The 27302-nt window shown below is 47.8% G+C and overlaps 2 protein-coding genes across 6 annotated transcripts in view; one reads left to right on the forward strand and one right to left on the reverse strand.

Annotated features, from left to right (window-relative positions):
* MYSM1 (Myb like, SWIRM and MPN domains 1) overlaps nucleotides 1–10014 on the reverse strand; it is a 54074-nt gene extending 44060 nt beyond the window's left edge. Inside the window, exons 1-3 of the mRNA XM_088447876.1 lie at nucleotides 9720–10014; nucleotides 8274–8352; nucleotides 2659–2729 (exon numbers count right to left, since the gene is read on the reverse strand). Coding sequence (XP_088304002.1) covers nucleotides 2659–2729; nucleotides 8274–8352; nucleotides 9720–9775 — 206 coding nt within the window. The 5' untranslated portion in view covers nucleotides 9776–10014. The remainder of the gene's footprint in view (nucleotides 1–2658; nucleotides 2730–8273; nucleotides 8353–9719) is intronic.
* Nucleotides 9851–27302, forward strand: part of OMA1 (OMA1 zinc metallopeptidase) — a 98775-nt gene continuing 81323 nt past the window's right edge. Inside the window, exons 1-3 of one of the 5 annotated variants that reach the window (XM_088447878.1) lie at nucleotides 9851–10129; nucleotides 14511–14975; nucleotides 17410–17638. In XM_088447878.1, the coding sequence (XP_088304004.1) occupies nucleotides 14533–14975; nucleotides 17410–17638 (672 nt within the window). In that variant the 5' untranslated portion in view covers nucleotides 9851–10129; nucleotides 14511–14532. Of the gene's footprint in view, nucleotides 10130–10152; nucleotides 10333–10645; nucleotides 10665–10760; nucleotides 10818–14510; nucleotides 14976–17409; nucleotides 17639–27302 lie in introns of those variants that run through there. The other 4 variants (XM_088447879.1, XM_088447877.1, XM_088447882.1 and 1 more) reach the window with 4 other exon arrangements.

The following is a 27302-nucleotide window of genomic DNA, read 5'->3' on the forward strand; positions in this document are numbered from 1 at the left end:
AATCACTCCCACTGACATCACTAGTGATGTCAGTGGGGCCGGACCCAGACGGTAGGCGTTCCCATGGGAACGCCTCCGTCTGGCAGCCATGCCCCCGGTACACCCACCAAAGGGGGCGTGCTGTCAGTCACCATCGACAGCACGCCCCCTTTGGTGCGAGACCCGGAGCGACAGCTTGGCTATCGCTGTCCGAGTCTCGCGCATGCGCACAACGGAGCTCCCTCCGTCGTGCGCATGCGCATTGGGGTAACATCAACCCGCTTGCGAGCATCCTGCGCTCGCGAGCGGGTCTGAATGACCCCCTGAGTTTTGGATTTCTCCTCATAAAAATCACTTAAACAGACTAATAATGAGACCACACATTGAATATCAAATAGGACGGATCTGGTCATCCGGCAGTTATCATAACAAAGTGGATAGTATTGCTATGTCACAGCGCTGAGGTCATGGGTTCGACTCCAGCCGGGGTTCTATCCGTCTGGAGTTGTACATTTCCACCATGTGTGTGTCGGTTTCCTCTCGCACGCCAAAGATATACCGGTAGGTTAAATAGCAGCGGACCCTGGACCCTAATGTGTGTGTAAATAGGAATTTATGAGCCAGCCAATGTACACACGTGATGATTGGACGACCAGCTCTTCAGATCGTCCCTATCAAATCCAATCATGCGTAGTATTTCTGCCTCACAGCACCGGGGTGATGGGTTGGATTCTAACCCGGGCCCTAAATGTGCGTAGTAGATTCTCATTGTGTCTGCACCGGTTTCCTCCGAGCACTCCAAACACATACAGATATGTCCTTCCTCGTCTATCCGCCATGCGTAGTGACTCATGTTACACAGGGCGCATGAGACGGCTTCAGTGTGACTTGGACGGCGAAATGGGTCTTATTGGCAGCGTGATGCAAACAAGACGCACAAGCGCACTAGGCGGATTAATATGATATGTAGCATGCGTGTGTTCTGTGTGTGACCGAGTCTGTAAAAATAATCGGAACGCGGTGTGGAAAGCCGCTGACGCTGTACCGTAGCATTTTGCATACAGATAGAGCTGCAGTCGCACACAGAACATACACATGGTGCATATCATATTAATCAGCAATGGCTGCTAGTGCGTCTTATTCGCATCGCAATTGAGACTCATTTGTGATTAAAAAGATGCACGAAAAGACCATAGGGCTGATTCGAGGGGGGGGGGGGGACTTGTACGTCGTCGAGGGGAAACCTGCGCCACCCACTGATGTTGTGCTAGCCACCGCAGTCACTATAATCAGTAATGGAACGTGCAGCAGCCCCATGCTATGTACAGAGATCCGTCAGACAGTCTGCCCTTCCCCGCACACACAGCTCAGAATCACACGGAGCACGTAGATATACGTTCACAACGTGGAACAAAACGGCGCAGTTCTGTGCTCCCTCATGTTTGCCACCCAAGAAATGTCCAATTTTATAAAAAGATAGGTCCGGCCGAGGTGAGCAGGACAGAGAATTCACAAAAATGCGTAAATTCGTATCTGCATATGCGAAAGCTTGCGGTTTGCGTCTATGCAGAGATCCGTCTGCCTCACAATCAGCCCCTATGTGTGCCTTATAAACAACTGATAATAAACCATATCATAAGGTAGACATAACCTAAATTACCTTCACTAGGATCCAGTGACATCACTCATACCCCTTTTACACTAAACTCCCAGGTCTGACCCGAGATTTGGAACACTGGGCCTGATTCAGACCCGCTCGCAAGCGGGTCGATGGTGGGGCGCATGTGCAAGCCCCGGAGCGAGTAAGAAATTCACTCGCTCCGGGGCTCGCTGCAAACGGGGCAGCTGTCGATGTTGATCGACAGCTCGCCCCGTTTTGTAGGCGGGGCGGGGGGGTGGCTGGACAAACGGAGGCGTTCCTGTGGACGGCCCTACTGACATCACCAGTGATGTCAGTAGTGAGTTCCGGCTCTATTAGAGCCGGAAGTTCACTGGGGCTTGTGGCAGACGAGACCCTGCCACAAGGGTCTTGTCGCAAGCCCGATGGTCGCGACCATCACCTGGGCGCTCGCAAAAGCTGTGGGTGGTCACCGACAGCTTAGTGAGCGGCCAGGAGGCCGGTTTAAAAAAAAACAAGCGGCCGCCCTGATTCAGAGCGAGCGCTCACTTTTTGCGAATCAGGCCCTCTGTTCCAAACCAGGACAGACACTTCACACTGTGGCACTGACCTGGGTTATTCCCGGGTCGGCACAGACGACACTGCACACGGGTGCATATGGCATCATCTTCGAGCGCCAGGACATCCGGAACATCCCATGCTGTAGAAGGGACCCGTTTACACTGCAGGGTTACGCGGGCCTTTCCTGTGTTAAACCCTGCAAGCTATCCCTTTTACACCAAGCAGCAGCCCGGGTTAACCGGCAATAACAGAGATTTAAGCTGCGGTGTAAATGGGGTATAAGAATGAAACTATAAATGTACTGAAAATGCCATCTGGCAAATTGTCGTAGAGGGATTGACAGTTATTCCCTCACGGACAGGCGTACTTACACTAGATTAACATCAGTACTATAAGCTGTGTATTTTATTATATCAAATGACATTGATACATCTCACAGTTCAAATATATTTAACTACGTATAAGTTCTCCTTTTGTATAGGACACATGTTGAAGGATACTCTTCTTCAAGCAGCATTTTCTCAATGGCGGCTCGGTTCTCATCGCTGATCGTGTGATCCAGGGTCCATGGCTGGAAACAGCAAAATAGCTGAGTGTTATATACACTGTACATATATATATTAGGGATGTGCAGGCTCGGATAGGTTCGAGTTTGCACGTTGAGTTCGGATTTTTCCCTCCAAAAATACGGAACTCAGAAAGAGGCTAAACGTCATCTTACATGGACGAACATCATCATTCCAAAGTCCAGGAATGATGATGTTCGTCCATGTAAGATGACGTTTAGCCTCTTTCTGAGTTCCGTTTTTTTGGAGGGAAAAATCCGAACTCAACGTGCAAACTCGAACCTATCCGAGCCTGCACATCCCTAATATATATATATATATATAAAATTATATATATTCTGAATTTCTCCCCTATTTCAAACACCAGATACTTACATATCAGAATGTAACCTATCATTTCTGATCAGCTTTTCAAGACCTGATAATGATAGTTGACCTTTATTTACAACATGACTTACAATGACTTATAATGTACTATTATTATGATCATATTCGTGACATGCAGTATGTTCTTAATGGGCTATGGTAACCTGGAGCTCTCCAGTGTTTCCCGAACTACATGTCCCAGAAAGGCTTGCCAACCGAACGTCAGAGCTAAGAGACCACCAGCAAAGACCCACAGCAAAAGATAAGCGACCAGTCCCTCAGCAGCTAGCAGGTAGGGTATGCTGGGACTTGTAGTTCCACAATAGTTGGAGCATTACAGTTTGCCCTCCTATGCAGCAATTGCAGATTACAATTTAAATTCTGGTAAACTAATATGTAAGCATGTGTCCAACACGCCTCTCCTCCTGAGTAGTACATTTTTTGCTCAGTAACAGGCTTTAGCTTAGTCACTCTGGGGCAGATGTGTGACGCTCTGGAAAAGTGATAAACGACCAGCCACTCAGCTCCTAAAGGCACACATCCACTAGACTAGTCAATTGAGCAAAACGTTTGCCTATCTTTTGGAAAAATGCCTAAAACGGCCAGCGGTACGCGCTCCCGCTGGTTGTTTAGACATCTAACATCGGGCAAACATGTTGTACAACCCAGACGATAACATCAGGTTCAACATGTTAGCAGATGATTGATGAGCCTGCACTGGACGACTGCTCGCTCAGTGTAGGCACAGCGTTCAGTGTTTGTACACTGACAAACGACTGCACGATTACAATGTCATAATCGTGCAGTCGTTTGCCTGTCTTCTAGTGGATGTGTGCCTTAACTGTCATGTTACAGGCTGTGGGCCTGATTCAGACCCGGTCGCTATCTGCGTATGCAAATTTGTCAAAGTGACGCCACGGGAAGCGAACGCTCGCCAAGGCATAAGCACGCCCACCATGTCTTAGCGAGCGGCCACTTTGTCTGAGCGTACGTCCAATCGCACAGGCAGAGCCGCCCACCAGCAACACGTCATCTCCAGGAAGTGTATTAAAACATTGGTACATCGAGCACCATCGGATGTGAACGCAGTGCGTGTGGTTGCTTTACCCTACCACAAGCATTGCGAGGAAATCAGTGTAAAAAAAAAGGCAAGTGACGTGTGCTATGACGCTGCCTGTTAATTATGCACGCCTCTTAAACGGCGCTGAAACATTCAGGCACGCCTGCGTTCGCATCTCCAACCCCCTGTTATTAGTGTCCTGCCCCTATTACCACCCACAAACGGCCTCTCCTGTCACTCATTACCCTGGGCTGCCTTTGCTGGGCGAGCGAGAGGGTTGCGATTGCAGTGTGTAGTTCGCGCACGCGCAGAACGAAGCGTGCGCATGCATGTACACAGAACATCGGGCCGCTTGCGACCGCACAGCGCGAGCAAGCGGCTCTGAATCAGGCCCTGTGTTCGAAAAATGACAGTTGGGAGCTGATTGGTTGGTCGTTTATCACTCTGCACTTTATCACTTCCCAGAGCCTCATACATCTGCCCCTCTGTCTCTAACCTTGGGTGCTGACTGCACCTGCAGATTAATTACTAACATCATGCCATTATTGTATAGATTTTTAAATCCCATTCAAAAGTGTTTTACTACTTCTCATTCACTGTTGAAAAGCACCTGTTGTTCACTTTCGTGATGAAGCAGAAACACATTAAAGTTAATACTGCTTATATACCTAACTTCCGGGTCTGACCCGGAGGTCGGAACAGGGTTCCAAACCGGATCAGACCCGGAATTTAGCCGACGCCGACCCAGGATATTCCAGAGTCGGTGCGGTTCACACCGGAGCCGGGTCTGCAGTGACCCGGCTTTTCCGGCGTTGAAGTGGACGTTTGGAGATGACGTCATCTTCAAGCGCCACTGACGACCTGCCTGGTCATCGTGACTCGGATCGTGCCGTTTACACTGCAGGGTTTCACGGGTTATTCCCGTGTTAAACCCTGCAAGTTACCTGGGTTGGATTGCCGGGTCACTCAACCCAGAATTCAACGGTGTCCCCTTTCACACCAAGGAGCTACCTGGGTTAACCCTGCAATAACTCGGGTTTTAGCTCTGGTGTAAAACGGGTATAAGCTACACTTTGTTATCTTTCATTTATACCCCAGAGAGCACAATTTGTGTTGTTACCTATTTTGGTCGAGGTGATTTTGACCTTGGACAACTGCAGGGTGTCAGGACATTAAAGAATCCCATGATTTTCTACACACTGTATTGCTCACCCAGGAAAGAGGAGTTTAATAATCACATTAACTATCTATACATTATGTCAGTGGTTTTCAAACTCGGGGCCTGATTCAGAGCTGCTCGTAAGCGGCCGCTCGTTCGTTCCGAGCGATGTTTGCCCAACTGCGCATGCGTACGGTTCGTAATACGCATGCGCGAACCAGTCAGTGCGGCCGAAAATCGTTTGTTCGCTAAATAGCGAATGCCTGCTAACATGAGTGACAGGAGGAGGCGTATGTGGGTGGTAACAGGGGAAGGTGCTTGAAAACGGGGAGTGGAGATCAGAACGCAGGCGTGCTTAAAGGTCAAAATGGGCGTTTTATGGGTGTGCATAATTAATACAGCAGCGTCACTGACCACGTCACTGGGTTATTTTATAGTCAGAACTGCTCGCATGATTGCGGTAGGAAAAACCAACCACAAGAATAGCGAGCAGTTCATATGTACTCGATTAATCTAATAAATAGCGCACATGACATAGGATGCGAGCGGCCAGGGGGCATAGTTATCCAAAAAACGACAGCAAGTTTTGTTCGCTCGTTCAGACATAGAGGCGTGAACAGACCGCAAAGGGCGAACGGTTCATTTCAATAGCCACCCCTTTTTTTGGAACGCACGACCGCAAATAGCGACCGGCTCTGAATCAGGGCCTCGGTCCTCAGGACACCAAACATTCACTTTTTTCAGGTCACCCAGCAGGTGCACAGGTGTATTCATTACTCACTGACACATTTTGAAAGATTCACAGGTGGAGCTAATTATTTCACTCGTGATTCTGTGAGGAGATCTGGAAAACATGCACTGTTTGGGATCCTGAGGACCAAGCTTGAGAACCTGTGCATTATGTGATTGCTGGATTCTTGTTAATAAAATTGCATAAATGGAAGCAAGTTTGGGAGTTTTAACCCCTTATTGTTGTAATTTGTGGCACTTCTATACAAGACCTTTTTTTGGTCCTTCGACGGTACTTATTCCCATTTTGTTTAACGATTTGTGGGCTAATAGTAATCAGAATACAGCCTACAACTCCACCTGGAAACAATGATATCACAGAGAATGCAGCACATCAATTCACTAGGAATTATGGGCATCACTGAGGCGCTCCGTGCCCGAGGTTGCTTACTCAGTAAATTCCAGTGACGCCGTATATCATATGTGATCATTTAGCATATGTGATGGGAACCAGCGCTAGCACAGCTGCAAATGTTACACCCCTTTCACTCTTGCAGCAATAACCCGGGTTATAGCAGGTGAATGCGCCGCAACCCAGGTTACTGTGCAGTGTGAAAGAGCTATGGTTGAAATAAGCCGGGTCGAGTGACCAGGCATTTCAACCCTGGTCACGAGAAGGGTTGAACACCATGCGACCAGGGTCCCGTTCACTGCATAGAAAGACCCGGCGCTTGGAAATTCGCTCATCTCCAAGCGCCGGCTCAGCTCGTGATGGTGGCAACGTCATCGACCAAGCATTATTGCCGGGTCGGACCACCAGTCTGAATGGGGTCTCAGCCAGGTCGCACCCAGGATGGGCCAGTGAACAAAATCCTGGGTGCGACCCGGCATTGCAATGTAAAAGGGATATTAGTGGGTATAAGGTCATTGGAACCAATTGGCTCTGTTCCCATACTGTTTACATTCTTTTACTAGCATTATACAAAGCTAGTAAAACCATTTAGGTTGACACCAGCCTGTACGGGCCCAAATGTCAGACATGAATATTGGCTCAGCCCACTGTGTGTAGGTACCAACGTCTTTGAGCTACGTCTTCATTACAGGAGGCTTGTACATTCACCTGTCATATCCCGGCATCAGTCCTCTCTAATGTAAGGAACTTAGGGCCTGATTCAGAGCCGGACACTCTGGCCAGAGCGCTCGCCCTGAATCAGGGCCCTCCTACCTCAACTTGGAGCGGCCTCTTGGACGCTCGCATAGCTGTGGGTTAACACCCACAGCTTATGCGAGCGTCCATGATGATGGTCGCGATGGTCAAGACCATCGCGACCATCGGGCTTGCGACGAGACCCTGCGGTAGGGTCTCGCTGCCGCAAGCCCTGGAGCGATTTTGGCTCTATCAGAGCCAAAATCACTCCCACTGACATCACTACTGATGTCAGTGGGGCCGGACCCAGACGGTAGGCGTTCCCATGGGAACGCCTCCGTCTGGAAGCCACGCCCACCAAAGGGGGCGTGCTGTCAGTCACCATCGACAGCACGCCCCCTTTGGTGCGAGACCCCGAGCGACGGCCACCCCGTCGCTCGGCGGGTCTCGCGCATGACGGAGCTCCCTCCGTCGTGCGCATGCGCATAAGGGCACCATCGACCCGCTTGCGAGCGTCCTGCGCTCGCGAGCGGGTCTGAATTAGGCCCTCAGGCCCTGATTCAGAGCCAGACGCTCTTTCAGAGCGCTCGCTCTAAATCAGGGCGGGTTTTTTTTTTTTTTTGGAGCCGGTCTCCTGACTGCTCGCTAAGCTGTGGGTGACCACCCACAGCTTTTGCGAGCGGTCAGGTGATGGTCGCGATGGTCACGACCATCGGGCTTGCGTCAAGACCCTTGTGGTAGGGTCTCGCTCCCGTAAGCCCCAGTGAGCTTCCTGCTGTAATAGAGCAGGAAGCTCAACTACTGACATCACGATTGAGGTCAGAAGGGCCGCCCTCAAACAGCAGGTGTTCCTTCGGGAACGCCTCCGTTTGGCCAGCCACCCCCCCTCCCCAACGGGGCAAGCTGTCGATCAACATCGACAGCCTACCCGTTTTGTTGCGAGCCCCGGAGTGAGTAATTTCTCGCTCGCGTGCGCACTGCCCGGCTATCGACCCGGTCGCGAGCGGGTCTGAATCAGGCCCTTAGTACATACACTGCACAAATGTAAAGATTATTGATCACCATTAACTTCTTTTTTAACTACTTACAGTCAGAACATCGTCACGTTTCCACACAGAGTCTAAGTAATGGTCGGGAACAAATGCGGTGCTCAGACTCTCATAGGTCCTGCAGAATAAATGCAATTTGCATTACAGAGTATGACAATAACTACTTTTCATTAACTACTGTGTCTTTTAAGAATTTGCAAATTTGAAACATGTGTCACCGAAGAGAACCCTAATTGCAAAATGCATACTACTTTTACAGACTGGGTGTAGATGTCCCTATCTATTCTTATTCAATGAACCTTAAGGCGCACATCCACTAGGCGATTTTTATGAGCGATTGAACGATTATGACATCGTAATCGTTCAATCGCTCATTAATAGTGCACTGCAATGTCAGAAATGACCAGCGATGCGCGCTGCTCAATCTGCCGACAACATCATATCGTTCAGTATAGGCACTACAAGGGATGGGGAACGACTGTACGATTACAATGTTATAATCGTACTGTCGTTACCCCATCGCCTAGTGGATGTGCACCTTTACAATGTAATATTTATTTACTAGGAAAGACCTGACATAACGAGGCTATTAGTGCACCAAGGTCTTCTCAGACGATACTGAGATTTAGTTGTGCAAAGTTTGATAAATAGTATACTGATTCAGCTTGGATCGCAGTTGCTAATACGCACGCAATCGGCCGATTGTTGCGCACTGCGCATGCGTTGCAGTGCGCGTACCAGCCACTGTGAATGGGACTGCGATCGCAGTGACTACGCAGACCCATCGCAGAGCGATTGACAGGAAGTGCCATTTGTGGGTGGTGACGGGAGGGTAGTTGGCGATACGCAGGAATGCCAGTGCGTTTGAACGCCGTTGCAGGGGATTTTACCGATGGGTTCACAGTCTTGCTAAACATTACGGATGTGTGTAAGGTAAAGTGGGCGTCCTTGTGTAGTGCTGCGGCGGCATAGCGATCGTAATGAATTAGCATACTATCTCAGCAAGACTACGTGCGTAATCGTTATTGCATTCGCAGTTGCGATCGGTAATGAATCAGGCCCTAACGTGCAAGCTCTGCTGACAAGATTGCAATGTCCAATGAAGAATAATGTTATAATTAGCAAGTAGAAAATGGCAAGTTTACAGAGGGTAACATCATAAATAATTTGATGACAAAATTTTCTTGAGAGGTTCCAAAGCTTACTGCAGAAAAACTATACTGTAAAAGTTATAGGAATTAGATGACATGCTCTTTGGGAAAAAGTCTCTAATACTCAGCCCTTTAATTGCATATGACAATAAGGATTAGATTGCAAACTCCTCTGACAAGGAAGGTACTCGCATGCAGCATAACAAGAAAATAATTAAGCATTCGATTGCAAGCTCTTCTGTCAAGGAAAAGGTCGACAGTGACACTCAACCTCCTCATTGGAAAATAATATTATGAGCAATATATAGTAAATAGTTTTGATGTAACCCCTTACCCCCTGGATGACTCAGTCACATCCCCCTCAATATCTACATCTGCTTCTTCCGCCATGTTGATTCTTGGGCGTGTGTGTGGGAGGTCAGGTCCCAGCTTCAGCACCACGGCCGGCTACTCTGAGGGGATGCTGGGCTTAGGGCCAGGGGCCACAGGGCGGCACATAACCGCGGACAGTCGTAAGAGACTCGGGCCCCACACAGCCACCGATCTGCGTCACTATGACGACGGCCTATCGGCCTCTCTGGCGGCCACCTTAGTACACCTGCCTCTTGTATGCGTCCATGTTGGTACTCCACTCCAAACGTATAGGGGAAGGCGACAAAGACGCCATCTTTTTACACCCACCTAAAGCTAATTCTTATTCTAACGGAATGATTTCAGCCTTAGGATGGTGGTTTGATGATGTAGGTACGTGCCTTTGTAGATTCTGTGATGTCTTGTTAACAGTAAAACAGTAATTATGGTTCAGGCAGTGCCTGCAGGTTAAGGGTGTACCAAGATGGCCGCTGCCATTTGATCTGTCCCAGCTTCTCTGCTCCTGTGAATGTCCTTAGCTTTTTCTGTAAATATGGTGTCAGTGACTTGTCAGTAAATGTGCCTGCAGAGTTGTGGTGAGTAGCCTATGACATTGAGTTCTATGAGATTATTACATGTATCTGACTTAGTATGTGAACATGTGTTGTGTAGTGCAGAAACTGAGGGGATTTGCATTTCATGTTTCTATGGTGTATTTTATTTTATTGCTGTATTAGCCATTTAAAACGTTTATATAACCATAGTTCCAGTGTCTGCTCTTCCCCTGGCTGCAAACTGCATATACTAGTAGCCGTGTCAGAGACTGCAGCCAGACTAATTACAGTGCTAAGTTCTATCATGCACTGTAATTAAGGCTGCTTCTATAACAGAGCATAGCAAACTGTGATTTTCTGGTCGTTGTAGAACTGTAAGTACCAGCATGACTTTCTGTACGTTCCTAGGTAGGGTGAGAATTAACTTCACAAATACTGGAGATCTATAGACACTCAGAGCCTGCACTGTAATGAAACAGCCATCTCAGCTGCAGGTGTTTGGGGACTATATTTACCCCGTAAAGCAGGTAATCCATCCAGATTGACAGGTTTCTTTTCTTTTAAATGGTTTTGGCATTGTTGGTACATCAAATTACGTGTAACTTATATCTGTGTTTTCTAGTATACAAGAGGATAATCCATTTTATTTTTGTTTAAACTCTAATTGCTGTACCCTGTCACACAGGACATCATGCCATGCCCCTGCTTTTCACTCTGTATATCCCGATTGCTGGCAGAAGGACCTCTGACGTCACAACCTTGTGACTGCTATGGCAGGGCCGGTCAGCTACCACTTTTACTATCCACGTGTACATAGAGGGTGAATATAAACCTGTGGCAAATGAAGCAAGCCTGCGAGGGTACACTTTTGGTTCCCTGTTCTGAATCTTGCTCCTCCCCCTGTTGTCAGCACAATGTGACTGGCGACAACAGAGGTCCTGTAGCCCACTTAATTATAGGCCTAACCATATCCTAACCCGCTGCTACATTGTTCCTCTCTACCTCACTTGTGTCACGCCTGTTTGTCTGCCCCTCCCCTTTAGAATGAATGCTCTCACGAGCCGGGCCCTCTACCCTCTTGTGCTTCTCCCTACTTATACTTTCATCTACTCCTGTAGCGTTCCCGCTAGGCTGTTTCAGCGTGGTGCCGCACCCTGCCTTATTTCTGAAGGGCAGAAAGCACCCTGGCCTCCAGCTTGGCGGGCCGCTGAAACAGCCTACAGGTTCGGTCCTCCACCTGCGGGCCGCAGTGTCCCGCGGGTGGGGAAAACGGCAGAGCAGCGGTCACCGCGGCGCTTATTAGCTGCCCGGCATGTCCGTAAGTGCCGGGCACGCCCCCAAGAGTGACGACAAGTGGACGCGTCATTAAGACATGCCCCCTTTTCATTGGTCACTCCTCATTTTCGGGGGCGCGCACCGATGCCCTTGATCTAGGTCCGGCGCCTTGCCTGCTGCCGGACCTGGATTGAACACTATCCTTACTCCCCTCTAGGGAACCTAACACTTGGTTGCTTATGCCCTGTTGCTTATTTGAGTGTTATGATTGCTAATGCAGTAATATGTATAAACCATGTCCTTGTCCTGCATTGTATTGTACTGTAAGTCACTGGTTACTTCTATGCTCATTTGTTTGTGTACTTTATAATGCGTTGCGGAACAATTGTGGTGCCATATAAATAAAGGCTAATAACAATTATAATATCCACACTAAATTTATTAATGTGAAAAACACCATTAGATATACCCTCCATGTACTTTATTATTATTATCCTTTATTTATATGGCGCCACAAGTGTTCCGCTTCGCCTTACATATTACATAAAACTATTAAGTGAACAAGAAACAAATAACTTACAGTACGTTACAGTGCAGAACAAGGACACAATTTATATACATTGCTGCAATAGCGATTAAAGCACTCACAATAAGCTGCCGAGAGTTGGCAGTCCCGTGTTAGGTGCCCTTATGGGGAGTAGAGAGTAGAAGAAAATGTAAAGAGAAGCACATGAGGGAAGAGGTCCCTGCTCGTGAGAGCTTACATTCTAAGGGGAGGGGCAGACAGACAGGCGTGACACAGAAGGGGAAGATAGGGATATTATTTAATTAACCTTTATAGAGGTTAATTAAATACTATCTCTATTATATAGACATCATTATAATGTTTCCTATTGTATAGACATCACTAGAATGTCTCCTATTGTTTAGATCTCTTTTAGAATGCCCTCTGTATTGTATATAATCAGAATGTCTCCTATTATATGGATGTTATTAGAATGACTCATACGTTTTGTATAGGTATCATTAGAATGTCCCCCTATTGTTTAGACCTCATTATAATGTCTCCTATTATGTAGGCCTCATTAGAATACTGCTCTTTATATCTGTCATCAGAATGTCTCCTATTTTATAGTTATTATTAGAATGTCCCCCTATTGTAAAGACATTGTTAGACGGTCCTCTGCATTGTGTGGTGAACATTTGGGGGCAGATTTCCGAAGACGCGTTTTTTTCAAAGCTGCCAAAGATTGGTGACTTGAGCTGATGGATTTCAAAGGGCAATAGCAATTAATACTAAATCAGGCTTGTTTAGTTTTAATTACTATTGCCCTTTGAAATATGTAAGTCAAAGCTGCTGATCGTCTTTGTAGATCTACTCCCTGGAATGTTCACAATGGTGGTCCTAATGCTATTGAAGTAACAGGTAATATCCTAGGCAGATTGAAAACACTTGTTTCGGGGGGGGGGGGGGTTTGTTTGTTTTTACAAGCAGATATTTTTGCTCACTGAAACTCAAGCAAGTCGTTCAGCATTTTGTATTTATATCTAATTGATCATACAGATGTGTTTCCTCATACATCTAGCCTCAATATGCCACGCAGTGGGACTTCCCTGCCGTGAGTGAGCCACCAGGTCCCGTGCTACTCGGCGATCGTTGGGCGTCTTTGTTTGCCGAAAATGCACAATGCAATGCGACTAGGACGCACCAGCAGACTGTGCTGATTAATTTGATAGGCGTCACTTTTATATCTGTGTGCACCTCAGTCTGTATATGAAGCACAACGGAACTTGGAATGAAAATAAGCTGCAGCCGCTACATTGTAGCACTGTGTATTAGGGATGTGCAGGAGGTTCGAATTAGCACGCCGTGTTCAGATTTTTCCCTCCAAAAATCGGGTCTCAGATAGAGGCAAAACATCATCTTTCATGGACAAGCATCATCATTCCTGGACAAAAGTCCATGAAAGATGGCTTTTTGCCTCTTTCTGAGACCCGAGTTTTGGAGGGAAAAATCCGAACTCGGCGTGCAAATTCGAACCTATCCAAGCCTGCACATCCCTACTGTGTATACAGATTCAGAGACTCAGGGCCTGATTCAGAGCCGCTCGTAAGCGGCCGCTCGTTCGCTCCGAGCGATGTTTGCCCAACTGCGCATGCGTACGGATCATAATACGCATGCGCGAACCAGTCAGTGCGGCCGAAAATCGTTTGTTCGCTAAATAGCGAATGCCTGCTATTTTGAGTGACAGAATGAGGCGTATGTGGGTGGTAACAGGGGAAGGTGCTTGAAAATGGGGAGTGGAGATCCGAACGCAGGCGTGCTTAAAGGTCAAAACGGGAGTTTATGGGTGTGCATAATTAATACAGCAGCGTCATTGACCACGTCACTGGGTTATTTTATAGCCAGAACTGCTCGCAAGATTGTGGTAGCAAAAACCAACCACAAGAATAGCGAGCAGTTCATACGCTGGTCGATGTACTCGATTAATCCAATAAATAGCGGACATGACGTAGGTTGCGAGCGGCCAGGGGGCGTATTTTTTAAAAAAACGACCGCAAGTTTTGTTCGCTCGTTCAGACATAGAGGCGTGAACAGACCGCAAAGAGCGAACGGTTCATTTGAATAGCCCCTCCTATTTTCTGGACGAACGACCGCAAATAGCGTCCGGCTCTGAATCAGGCCCTCAGTCGCACAGATATATAAGTGTTGCATATAATATTAATCAGCACAGTCTGCTGGTGCGTCCTGGTCATTGCGATTTAGATGCATTTTCTGCAAGAAAAAAAGATTAAAAAAAAGACCCCCGGCACTAACAGAGTCTCACGGGACCTGATGCACCGAGAGGGGCTTTTTAGTGCGTCTGCACCACAGATGTAAAAACACACATCTGTATACGTGGTTTTGTAACCACTTCATTAACAAGCAATTCTTTCTCATTTAGATTAAATTGCTTCTAGAAAAAGATGGAGGTCGTCCGTCACCTCATGACCACCAGACAGAAAATCTTCTCCCTGCACAGACTGACTTCTCCCAGGGTGGTTTCCTGCAGAGCTTCTCTGTATGCAAAGCAAGCCACCATGCAGAAGAAAAATGCAAAGGTGGAACGTCAGACTTTTGTGTACTACAGACCACAGTCTCCATATTTGTCCATCAGATCCCTGACTGGCAGTAACAAGTCCGATGGGAGTCAAGGATTGAAAAATGCAATTCATCAAAAACTGAGTTATAATTATGTACGAAGTTCTGTTCTTTTCACAAGGATGCCTCAGCCTTTAACTTTACTACAAAACCACACGATCTGCACCAAAAACATCCACACCTCTGCACGGCGTAATGTCCTGTTACCGCCCCATGTCTGGCTCTTCATCAAACCAGTACAGAAACTGTTAGCAATTATCCTGGGCAGGTCAGGTACTTGTGCTCTTATCAGTTTTCTTTAATTTTAAAAATAATAATGTTATTGAGTCTGTAATTACAACATTTAACAAGTTAAATGTAAGAACGTTATTTACTATAGAGGTGAGTTTTGCACCACAGATCTCTGGGTGCCATGCTGTCTGGTTGCTCTGTATACATATACGCAGCCATGTCTTCCACACTAGGATCAGACAGTGGGCTCCATTTAATAACAATCAGAATTACTGGTGGCATAGATCGCTTAGTATCACCATGATACCAACGAATATGCCGCCAGTGTTTAACATAACTTGCCAGCCTTGTCCTTCCTCCTAGTTGACGTCCTCCACTCTGTTGCCGGTAGCCGACCTCTGCTGGTGACAGTCTAATGAGTAATGAATAATTCGTATGGGCGACAGCCGTCTGCACATGGACATTGCATGTATACCTGGAAAAGACACCGCAAAACCAGGCAGGCTTCACTGAAGCCGGAATTATTTTCGCCGGGTCCCCATTACAGTCAATGGGAACGCAGGATTTGCCGACAATTGGGGCCGTACAGCTGACGCCATCTATACAAGCTAAGCTTATCGCTGTTTCAGGGGCGTGTCTATAATGGGTGCTCGGCGTGCGGTGCACACGGGCACCCATATTATACTTACCTCTCCGAGGTCCCGCGTAGGTGCCTCAGCCCTGCACAAAACGCCAGAAAATGGCCGTCATGGCCAATTTTCTGGCGTTTTGCACATGCACAGTGAGGAAATCGCCGGGTAAAACTACTACAGACTAGTGGCCAGAGTCTACTGCTGCGGTCAGGAGTCAGCCTGCTACCGGGGAGAGAGGATGGGGCCCCGGACGGGGAATGCACACGGACCCCCTCCTCTCTTAATACGCCCCTGCGCTGTTTGCTGAATACAAAGTAGAGGTTATAACCTTTAGCGTGTGCTAAAGGGATTATGACTCATTTTTAATTGCAGCTCTGTGACCTGGCTGCTATAAATCACTGCGGATATGCAATTGCACTGAAATATTCCAATGACACCCTGATGAGATCCTAGGAGCTAGTCTAGATTGGCTCTTCATCATTGCCCCAACTAATGTATATCTTAATGACAATCATCGAGACGACCCATTTACAGGCTGGACCGGTCACATAGATGGTAGATGCAATAATACAATAGTACAGGCGGACCTGCAGCTGATAGACAGTAAAATTACAATTCTTTTAGGTTCAGATAAAAGATGGTAGGATATGCCTAACAGCAGGCTAACAAGTCATAAGCAATTGCTATCATGCAGTAACATATATGGTCATAGTTCATTTTTTAAAGGACAGCGGTATCACAGAGGAGCCGTGTCAGGTGATCTGGGGAACCAGTTGGGAATAGGCTGGTCTGGAATTGTGATAATATTAGGAGGGCAGGGAATGAGATGCTGGACATTTACAAGGAAGAGGGACGTGAGGGCGGTAAATAAATCTGTGTCTGGGGACAAGTTATGCACGAGGTAGGATCATAGAAAGAGGCTGCATGCTTTAAACATCATAAGTGCTTTATTTCAGCCATAAGATAGCAGTTGAGTTCCTTTTGAAGCTGTACTACCACCTAGGGAGGAAGGGAAGCTTTGCTTCCGGGGCCCATGGCCTGCTTTTTTTATTTTTTTTTTATTTTCCCCAGGCTGCTTAGTCTAAGTGATGTTTTGATGGTGGGTACACACCTGGCAGATATATCTGCAGATGATGATTGTTCATACACACTGAACAAACATCATTTGTCGTCTGGCTGGGGGGGGTGTCACCCTCCCCCCTCCCCTTCCCGCGGCCTCTGCAGCAAGTGTACGACCGCCCGTACACATAGCACGATGAACAGATATACAACTACCATCGCCTGTACACACAGCACGATGAACAGATATATCTGCCATCGGCCGTACACACAACACGATGAACAGATATATCTGCCATCGCCCGTACACACAGCAGGATGAACAGATATATCTGCCATCGCCCGTACACACAGCAGGATGAACAGATATATCTGCCATAACCCGTACACACAGCAGGATGAACAGATATATCTGCCATCGGCCGTACACACAGCAGGATGAACAGATATATCTGCCATCGGCCGTACACACAGCACGATGAACAGATATAGCTGCCGTCGCCCGTACACACAGCACGATGAACAGATATATCTGCCATCGCCCGTACACACAGCACGATGAACAGAGATATCTGCCATTGCACGTACACACAGCACGATGAACAGAGATATCTGCCATCGCCCGTACACACAGCCGAAGCGATATGTCTGTGAACGATGTCGTTCACAGACATCGCTGGTACACACTGGCCCGACGATCAACAGCATTTCGGCCTATAGCTATGTTCTGTGTATTTGTTCATCTCAAGTTATACCTGTATCTTGTGCGTTGGTCTATAGGAGTGTTAGGAAGTGGTGGAGAGCTCTCCCGGCAAACAAGCGGCAGCTGGTCAAACAGAGCATGAAGCAGAATAAGTGGAAATTATCTTTCAGCGCTGCCGCCCTGGGATCCATCATCATTCTCTTTTACTTCACTAATCTGGAAGAAACGCCGATTACCGGGCGCAGCCGGCTCCTGGTGTTTAGAAAGGAGCATTATAACTTGCTTACTACACTGGAGTACGAAAGTGTGAGTATAACCCAAAAAATGCAATGAACAGTAACCAGGAGTCATAATGGCGCCCTGCAACATCATTTACTAAGATTTGTACAATTGGGAACAAAAGTGGTAATAAAAAAAGAAGCAAAATTCAGTAAAAAGTACGAAAAGACGGGAATCTCTACCTGTGACAGCGCTGTTAAGTTGCATCATGTATCTCACGCCATGTTTCGCATAAACGCTAGGTGTATGAGGACACATCTGTGCCTGTGTTCTTGCACAACCTCCTGACCCCGGACCAACATTGCTGTGTGACTGGATCATGCAGCCCACCAAGCACCTTGCAATCCGGTTAGACCAATATGCAATATAAACTAGCAAGCAATGCCGGCTTACCGCTCCGTCTGTCTATTAATACTCAGGGGCGAATTCAATTAGCCGCTAAAAGCGTGATGATTTCGCCTCATTCGCCTGTTTGGACACGATGTTTTCGCCATGCGCATCCCCGCTTATCTCCGTATTCACTTCCAAAACAGGCGAAAACGCGGATAGGCGTGTTTAATAACGAAACTAGCGAAAAGGACAGCATATTTTGGGGAAATCAGTCTGTACCCCAAAAAAAGCCTCACTGACCCTGGAAATCAATATAGAAGAGTATTAATAGCCCTAATAATAATAATTTTTTTTTAGAAAAATCAGGAGGCCGCACACACACACAAAAAAGGCCCAAGTCCCCACATTTGAACCCCAAAATATGGATTTTGCACTTCTGTCCTCTTGCCTTGTGCTGGAGAAACTTTTTTGCCTGTTTTTGCCTATGGAGTTTTTGCCTAGGCGAAAACTCTGCGGAATTGAATACAGAGATACTTTGAAAAGCCGATCGTGGCTTTTCGCCTCTAATTGAATTCGGCCCACAGTCTTGTATTTGTATCGTAGCTGCACACCTATTCGCTTATAGCGTCCTAGCTGTTTAGGTTTCTTATTTTAGTCGCAAAGGACTTGATATAAAGTTGCAGGTTAAGCACAATGGTGAGCGGCACGGGTTATTTATATCGGCCTTTTGCCTTTTTACCCAGATTATCGAATGAGTCACACACAGCAGCTGCATACAGTGTCAGCACCAGTGTCCGGGGTACCCGCGCATTGTACTTTTTGTTGCATTAGTGATGCGAATAAGAGGCATATTTTGTGAAAGAGTTTGTGCGGGGCCGCAGTGCACGGCTGAGTAGCAAAGTCTGTTAGGCTATTTGGTGCGATGCGCGGATCGGTGTATATGGACACATCTGTACGTTATATGTACAGTAAACTGTGTAGAGGGAAGGTAATTAGGTAGAATAATTTATGGAGCTTAAGTGGGCGGTTCTGGAATCTGAGAAGCTTGTCTGAAGAGGAGAGTTTTCAGGGAACGCTTAAAGGTTTGGAGAATAGAACAGGGCTTGACAAATTTTTCTAAAATCTAGGAGCCAGGATGAAAGTGTAGGAGCCAGACCACCGTTCCCCCCAAAAAAATTACAGGAGTGAGTGAGGAGCACAGCTCTGTGTGTTATATACACTATACTTGTCCACAAAATGGTCACAGCTGAATGGATACAGTAAAAAGGATGCTCCCTCACTGCTCTGCACAGCTCCCCTGCTCCACCCCCCAGTAATAACTGATCACATTTCACATAAAATAATGGTGCCAGAATTTCAATAGAATCCCCCTCCCCTCATGGTCACACCACTATCCCTCTAAAGCAGCTCTGCAATCCCTGGCCACACAGAGACCCTATTACCGGAGAGCTCTATGCAGCCAGGGATAGGAGACAGTAGACAGCCGGGACGTACAGGAGGATCAGCGTAGACTGGGACAGATAGCAGGGATCAGAGCAGGCCAGGATGGAGAGGAGTCATCAGCGCAGGCCGGGACGGACACAGGCACAGCAGTCACCGCAGGCGACACTCAGCACATGCACTCCTGTGCATGATATGAACACCGCAATACTATCGGCACGAATCTCCGCCAGAGCTGATGAGGATCTGCTTCCTCCCTCACTGCAAAATCTGGTAGCCATGGTGACCTGTCCCCCGGGAATTGTCAAGGCCTGGAATAAAGGAAGGTCTTATTGTGCATGGGAGGGCATTCCACAGAGTGGGTGCAACCCGAAAAAAGTTCTATAACCATGAATGGGAGCAGGTGATGGGTGAGGATGAGGGCGCAGATCTTGTGCAGAGTGGAGGGCTCTAGCTGGGAGATATTTCGAGATAAGTAAAGAAATGTATGATGGTGTGGTTTGGTTGATATCCTTATGTACAAATTTGTCCTCCTACACCTAGCCATGCGGTGCAAGATGTACATTGCGGCTGAGATCTGACAGACTCTCATTTGCTGCTGCATCGTCCGCAGAGGGAGCCGGCTGGAGCTCACTCATGAGCTCCGTGTTCCGGCTCCCCCCGCAGCATGTGATGGGAGAGACGTCATACGTCGTGACGTCTCTCCCATGCAGGAGAAGAGAAGAGACGGGACTCATAGCGGACAGCGGCGGTTGCGTCAGGAGCGGGGATCAGGTAAGTTGAATTTTTTTGTGTGTGTGTAAGCCTGGCACTACAGGGGGGGGTAGCACTGAAATAGGTGGTGTCCGATACTGGGGGCACTGTATAGGGGTGGCCACTCCTGGGGGCAATTTAGGGGGGGTGGCCACTACTGGGAGCACTGTATAGGGGGTGGCCACTCCTGGGGGCAATTTATGGGGGGGGCCACTACTGGGGGCAATTTAGGGTGGTGATGGCCACTACTAGGGCCACTATATAGGGGTGGTCACTCCTGGGGGCAATTTAGGGAGGGGTAGCCACTACTAGGGGCACTGTATAGGGGTGGCCACTCCTGGGGGCAATTTAGGGGGGGTGGCCACTACTGGGGGCACTATATAGGGGTGGCCACTCCTGGGGGCAATTTAGGGGGGTGGCCACTACTGGGGGCACTATATAGGGGTGGCCACTACTGGGGCAACTTAGGGGGGGCACTGTATAGGGGGAACTACTACTGGGGGCACTGTATAGGGGGGGCTGCTATTGGGGGCAATGCAGCAAAGGGGGGATTACTACTGGGGGCACTGCATAGGGGGGGCTAGGGGGGCACCAGTCCAATTACATTGCCAGGGGCGCTAGGATCCCTAGATACACCCCTGGTGTAGTGTAACACCACTCACAGTGTACTGCAGGCGCTGGGCTGTTATCTGCTCAGGAATAAGTTTTAAGCACGTACAAAGCCGCACAATGGAACTTGGCCTGAGGAAGAGCCGCGGTTGCTGCATCGGTGCACTCTGCATACAGATTCAGACTCGGTCGCTCGCAGATATTCAAATGTCACACATCAAAATTGATCAATGCAATCTAGCAAAGTAATTTTGTCGCTTCCAGTTTTATTTGTGCTGATATGATGCAGGAAAGTTGTCCGAGAGGGGCTGTTTGGCGCAACAGTGTATGAGGTCACATCTGTATAAGTATTTTATATTGAATTCTGTAAAATACAGTTATCCAATGTAAGGACTGACCGAGCAGTCTAAGCCGCTGCATTCAGAATAGGTTGTAGCGGTGGAAGCCTGGCGAGGAGACCAGTAAGGAGGCAATAATCCATGCTGGAGATAATGAGGGCATACTTTCAGATAGAAAATGGCAAAGAACACGGCTTTTAGCCGGCATTTGTGTGCCAGGTTTTTGAAATTTTCTGTCTGGTACCCCTTTCACATTGAAAATGAAATTACTGGGTAATTCACTTTTACCTGGTAATTTGCTAAACAACCCGGAATTTTTCAGTGTGTAAAAGGGTCATCCCGGGACTAAGGGCCTGATTCAGACCCGGTCGCAAGCGCTGAGCGCTCGCAACCGGGTCGATGGTGGCCCACAGCGCATGCGCACGACGGAGCCGGCTCCGTCGTGCGCATGTGCGAGACCCGGGTAGCGACGGGCGCTCCGGGTCTCGCACCAAAGGGGGTGAGCTGTCGATGCTGAGTGACAGCTCGCCCCCTTTGGTGGGCGGGCCGGGGGCGTGGCTGCCCAAACTGAGGCGTTCCCATGAGAACGCCCGTCGTTTGGCGGCGGCCCCACTGACGTCAGTGGAGAGATTTCGGCTCTGTTAGAGCCGAAATCTCTCTGGGGCATGCGGCCACGAGACCCTACCACAAGGGTCTCGTCGCAAGCCCGATGGTCGCGATGGTGTTGACCATTGCGACCATCATCATGGCCGCTCGTTGTAGCAATGTGAGTGGCCAGGAGGCCGTTCAAAAAAAAAAAAAAAACCCGGCCCTGATTCAGAGCGAGCACTCTGTCAGAGCGTCCGGCTCTGAATCAGGGCCTAAGTTCCGGGGTCTCCGACCCTGCAAAAAACCAGGGATGGAGACCCGGGAATTTAGTCCCGGGATGACCCTTTTACACGGAAAAAACCTGATTATTTAGCATATTACCGGGTAAAAGTGAATTACCCGGTAATTTAATTCTCAGGGCGGTGTTCAATTGTTATAGCGCGCCTGATCTCCCGTCTAAAGTGACGGGAGATCGCGGGGCGTTATTCAATTGTTGCAGTTTTTCGCGCTGATCACGCCCAAAGTGGTCGGGTTTAGCCGCGTAAAGCAGCTACCCCCGACCAAAGTGCTGGGCGCGACCGCGAAAAGTGATGTTTGGACGCCCAAGCGTGTCACTTTTCGCCCATTTCAGCTCGCACCCCACTGGGGCTGCAAACTGAAATGGTGCGCCGGCAGCTGATCGCGCCCGACAGGAGAAACAATTGAATAGCTCCTGTTGGGCGCGTACGGGGCCGTAACAATTGTATACCGCCCTCAGTGTGAAAGGGATAAAAGTGAATTACTTTCAGTGTGAAAGGGGTATTAGATGGTCCTTGTCAGATATATTACACCTCTAGTAAAAGAGCATGGGTATGTGATATCACAAATGTCTACAAGCTTTATGGAATAGAAAACAAAACATTTTTATTTGAAATAAAAATGATTAGGAAAACGTTCTCCATGTGTACCTTTTCACTGCTATTCCAACCAAACCCGATAATGACCCCATAGCTTCCATTTTAGGTCCGCGTGCTGTATCGGTGCCATTTGTCCGTTCTTACATATCGGTATTACAGGGCCACGATCTTCCAACTTTATTCATTAGTTTCTTCCCTTATCCTGCGAATTGCTCTTTAGCGCCCGTAGTTTCTCTTTGTGACGGAGACGATATTGTCTGTGCCAGTTTGAAACACAAAGCGAGTGAAGCTGCCACCTACTTAAGGCATAGAGAATGGATCTTTGCGTTTTTGTTGCTAAGTACCAGCTGTAAACAATTCTCCTCGATGAGCAGCTAATGACTTCTGAAAGAACTACTTCTAAAACAAAGGGGAGAAAAATTAAGTTTTCAAGTCCAAACTAGTAAAAACAGCAGGATACTACTGTGCTAATAACGGGCTGGAGATCTCCTATTAGTGCATTTTGAAAGATGCAGGAATAAAGTCTGCTAGTTAAAATCAGATATTCTTAGGTCTTTTATTTAAGATTGTGCATTGTTCTCCCCAGAAATATTTTCCAGCCAGGTGGCATCCAAAAGTAGCCGGGTGGGGGCCTTCGCAATTATGCGCGTGCCGGGAAAAGGGGTATCTCCCTTACCAATCCAGCCCGCCAGGTCTCAGGCTGCTCCCCTACTGGCTCTCAAAAGTGCCCATTATACAGTGCCTCCTGTAGTCTTCTCCTTTATGCATTGCCCCCTGTAGTTTAACTTTGCTGTTATGCATTGCCCCATGGCTGAAGTAGTGCCCCTATGTAGTGCCCCCCGGCTGGCCCCTTATGCAGTGCCTCCAGGCTGGCCCCTTATGCAGTGCCCCCAGGTTTAATAGTGTCCCTTATGCAGTGCTCCCAGGTTTAATAGTGTCCCTTATGCAGTGCCCCCAGGTTTAATAGTGACCCTTATGCAGTGCCCCCAGGCTGGCCCCTTATGCAGTGCCCCCAGGTTTAATAGTGACCCTTATGCAGTGCCCCCAGACTGGTCCTGGCCCCAGCCTAGCACTTACCTTTACTTGCTGGCCGCTGCCTCAGTCTGACTGGCTCTAACTAGATCCAGCAGGTGCGTGGGGCAGGCTCCTCACGTCGCAGGTGACGTCATGACATCACCCGCACAGTGCATCACTGTTCCGCTGGCCTCTGAAGCGATCGGAGGCTTCTTTAGCCTCCAGTCACTTCAGAGGCCAGCGTTCCACAGCGGGGGACAGCGGGGAAAAGTGCCGGGGCGATGCGCCCGCAGAAAACAGCCTGGGGAGAAGACTGGTATTGTATATTATTATTGTATCACTACTCAAAATACAGCATAATAATTGCAGCCGCATCAACTTAGGTTTAGAGCAGTGGTGGGCAGTTAGCGTCCCCCCAGCTGTTGTAGAACTACACATACCAGCATGTCCTGCCATAGTTGTGCTATTTGGCCATGCTAAAACTGTTACAGGGCATGCTGGGATGCCAGGGCTTAATGCCCACCCCCTGGTCAATGTAAGGGTGATGACAGCTGCTGTATCTACTGTGTTTGTTATATATAAACTCCGCATTCCGGCCTGATCTGACTGCTGGTGGTCCCGACACCCCCCCCCCTTCCCCCATCCCCTGCTCCTCTCCATCCGTTCTGTTCAAAATCTCGACACCTGCCCATCCTGGTCCGTCCCGCCCCCACCACTCTGCCCGTTCCCATACTTACCCCGGTCCCTGTTCCTCTTCTGCGGCGCTAATTCCGTCCCATCTCCCTCGCAGTGGGAGCCATTGGAGGGCCTTTTTTGGCCTACAGAAGAGCTACGCCCAATTGTGGTTGAATCCTGGGTTGGTGTGACCTCTACAGATCCAAATTTGCATTCTGCGTGGTGGGGATCGTCGCAAGGGGGTCAATTTATTTGTGCGCAAATGCTGCACTTACTGTAGCGTCAAGAGTGCTAATTTTTCTTTACAGCCCTGTAGGGATGCAAACAAAAGTTTGCGCTATCAGGGCGTAATCGGGGCAATTTGGTGTGGTGTTGCTGATATTTTTAATGCATTGCAATGGCACATTGGGGGCATCGCCTGGGGGAATTGGCCGCAGAGTGTTCCATGCTGAATGTACAATTTTATATTAGAAGTGCCAATTTTATTAATCACTTAAGAGGTTGATATACAATCGGATGCATTTTGAGCAGTATACGGAGTTGGACGCGTTTCAAGATGCGTCCAGCGCTGCAAGGCTAGAATATGCCATATGTGCCAGGAGGTGCGGGTGACGGCGTTATTGGTAAATGCTAAAGTTACAGTACACAATTTGTGCACAGTACTGAAGCGTCCTGAACATAAGACAGCCCGTCTGTGTCTGGACAGTGCTATTAATAAGTTTATAAAATCACATGACAACATAAAATATAATTAAATACAAACACAAAATAAATGTACTAATTATGGGCCTGATTCAGAACTGGACGCTCTGACCAGAGCGCTCGCTCTGAATCAGGGCCCTCCTACCTAAAAATGGAGCGGCCTCCTGGTCGCTCGCATAGCTGTGGGTGACCACCCACAGCTTATGCGAGCGGCCAAAAAGATGGTCGCGATGGTGTTTGACCATCGCGACCATCGGGCTTGCGACGAGACCCTGCGGTAGGGTCTCTGCCACAAGCCCAGGAGTGATTTTGGCTCTATCAGAGCCAAAATCACTCCCACTGACATCACTACTGATGTCAGTGGGGCCGGCTCGCGAACGGGTCTGAATGACCCCCTATGTTCAATTGAATACCAACCTGCGTTATCGTTTGCTTTAAAGAAATGACATGGGAAACTTCCTTCCTGGCGCAGGCCGAATGCAAGTACCAAATAAGAATGTGAATAACCTGCAGCAACAACAATAAGGAATCAAAGGGCACTCGGCCACTCAGGGGCGGTCGCTGATCATCATCATCCTCATCAGTGCATAATTTACCTTACTTTACAATATAAATAAATAGAAAAAATGGAATTTAAAGTTTGCTAAACTAGCGAGACCTGGAGGCCCCTTCAAGGGTCCGGAGCATATTATTCCAAAGCAGACAAGCCCAGTACTAGGATCACCCATGCGCTGTAGCAAATGCTTAGGGCCTCGTTCTAATACAAGTTCACAATTATCATGGTTCCCTGAGTACAAACCCTTAAAGGGATATTTAGTAATTTGCAGATATAATTAGAGTCCATTATACAATTATAATAACAAACCTAATTTATCAGACTATACAGAGAGCTCCCTCACCCGTAAGATTACGATGTAGGGGATGTATTGCTGACACTGATGATACCTCCGGTGAGAATCTCTAATGCTTTTAGCACCTCCCATAATTCTCTGTAGTTTCAGGTTTGGAGGTTTCTAAGGATTTAGCTGTGCTCATTACCTTTTTATTATTATTAATGTTATTATTATGATCATTTACATATAATATATTCACAGTGCCTTGCAAAGTATTCACCCCCTTTGCATTTTTCATGTTTTGTTGCCTCACAACCTGGAATTAAAATGGATTGTTTGAAGGTGTGCATCATTTCATTCACAGAACATGCCTACATATTATATTGTGAATCAAACAACATTTAGGACAACATAACAGAAAACTTCAGCGTGCATAACTATTCACCCCCCTAAAGTCAGTACTTTGTCGAGCCACCTTTTGCGGCAATTACGGCTGCAAGTCGCTTTGGATAAGTCTCTATGAGCTTGCCACATCTTGCTCTTGGGATTTTTGCCCATTCCTCAAGGCAAAACTGCTCCAGCTCCTTCATGTTGGATGGTTTCTGCTTGTGAACAACAACCTTCAAGTCTGACCACAGATTCCCAATTCGAGTGAGATCTGGGCTGTGACTAGGCCATTCCAACACATTTAAATGTTTCCCCTTAAACCACTTGAGTGTTGCTTTAGCGGTATGCTTCGGGTCATTGTCCTGCTGGAAGGTGAACCTTTGTCCCAGTCTCAAATCACAGGCAGACTGAAACAGGTTTTGCTCAAGAATATCCCTGTATTTAGCACCATCCATCTTTCCCTCTACTCGAATCAGTTTCCCTGTCCCTGCTGCTGAAAAACATCCCCACAGCATGATGCTGCCACCACCATGTGTCACTGTGGGGATGGTGTTCTTGGGGTGATGGGATTTGTTGGGTTTGCGCCACACATAGCGATTTCCTTGGTGGCCGAAAAGTTAAATTTTAGTCTTATCTGACCAGAGCACCTTCCTCCTCCATACATTTGGGGAGTTGCCCACATGCCTTTTGGCAACTTGTGTCTTCTTATTTTTATCACTAAGTAATGGCTTTTTTCTGGCAACTCTCCCATAAATGCCAGCTCTATGGAGTGTACGGCTTATTGTGGTCACATGCACAGATACACCAGTCTCTGCTGTGGAACTCTGCAGCTCCTTCAGGGTTACCCTTGGTCTCTGTGCTAACTCTCTGATTAGTGCCCTCCTTGCCCGGTCTGTGAGTTTTGGTGGGCGGCAGGTTTGTTGTGGTACCATGTTCTTTCCATTTGATGATGATGGATTTGATGGTGCTTTGGGGGGATCATCAAAGATTTGGATATTTTTTTATAACCCAACCCAGAATTGTACTTCTCAACAACTTTGTCCCTGACTTGTTTGGAGAGCTCCTTGGTCTTCATGGTGTGATGCCTCTTGCTTAGTGGTGTTGCAGCCTCTGGGGCTTTTCAGAA

This window comes from Taudactylus pleione, unplaced genomic scaffold (genome assembly GCF_031769625.1).
Source record: "Taudactylus pleione unplaced genomic scaffold, aTauple2 ptg000442l, whole genome shotgun sequence".
NCBI classification, from domain to species: domain Eukaryota; kingdom Metazoa; phylum Chordata; class Amphibia; order Anura; family Myobatrachidae; genus Taudactylus; species Taudactylus pleione.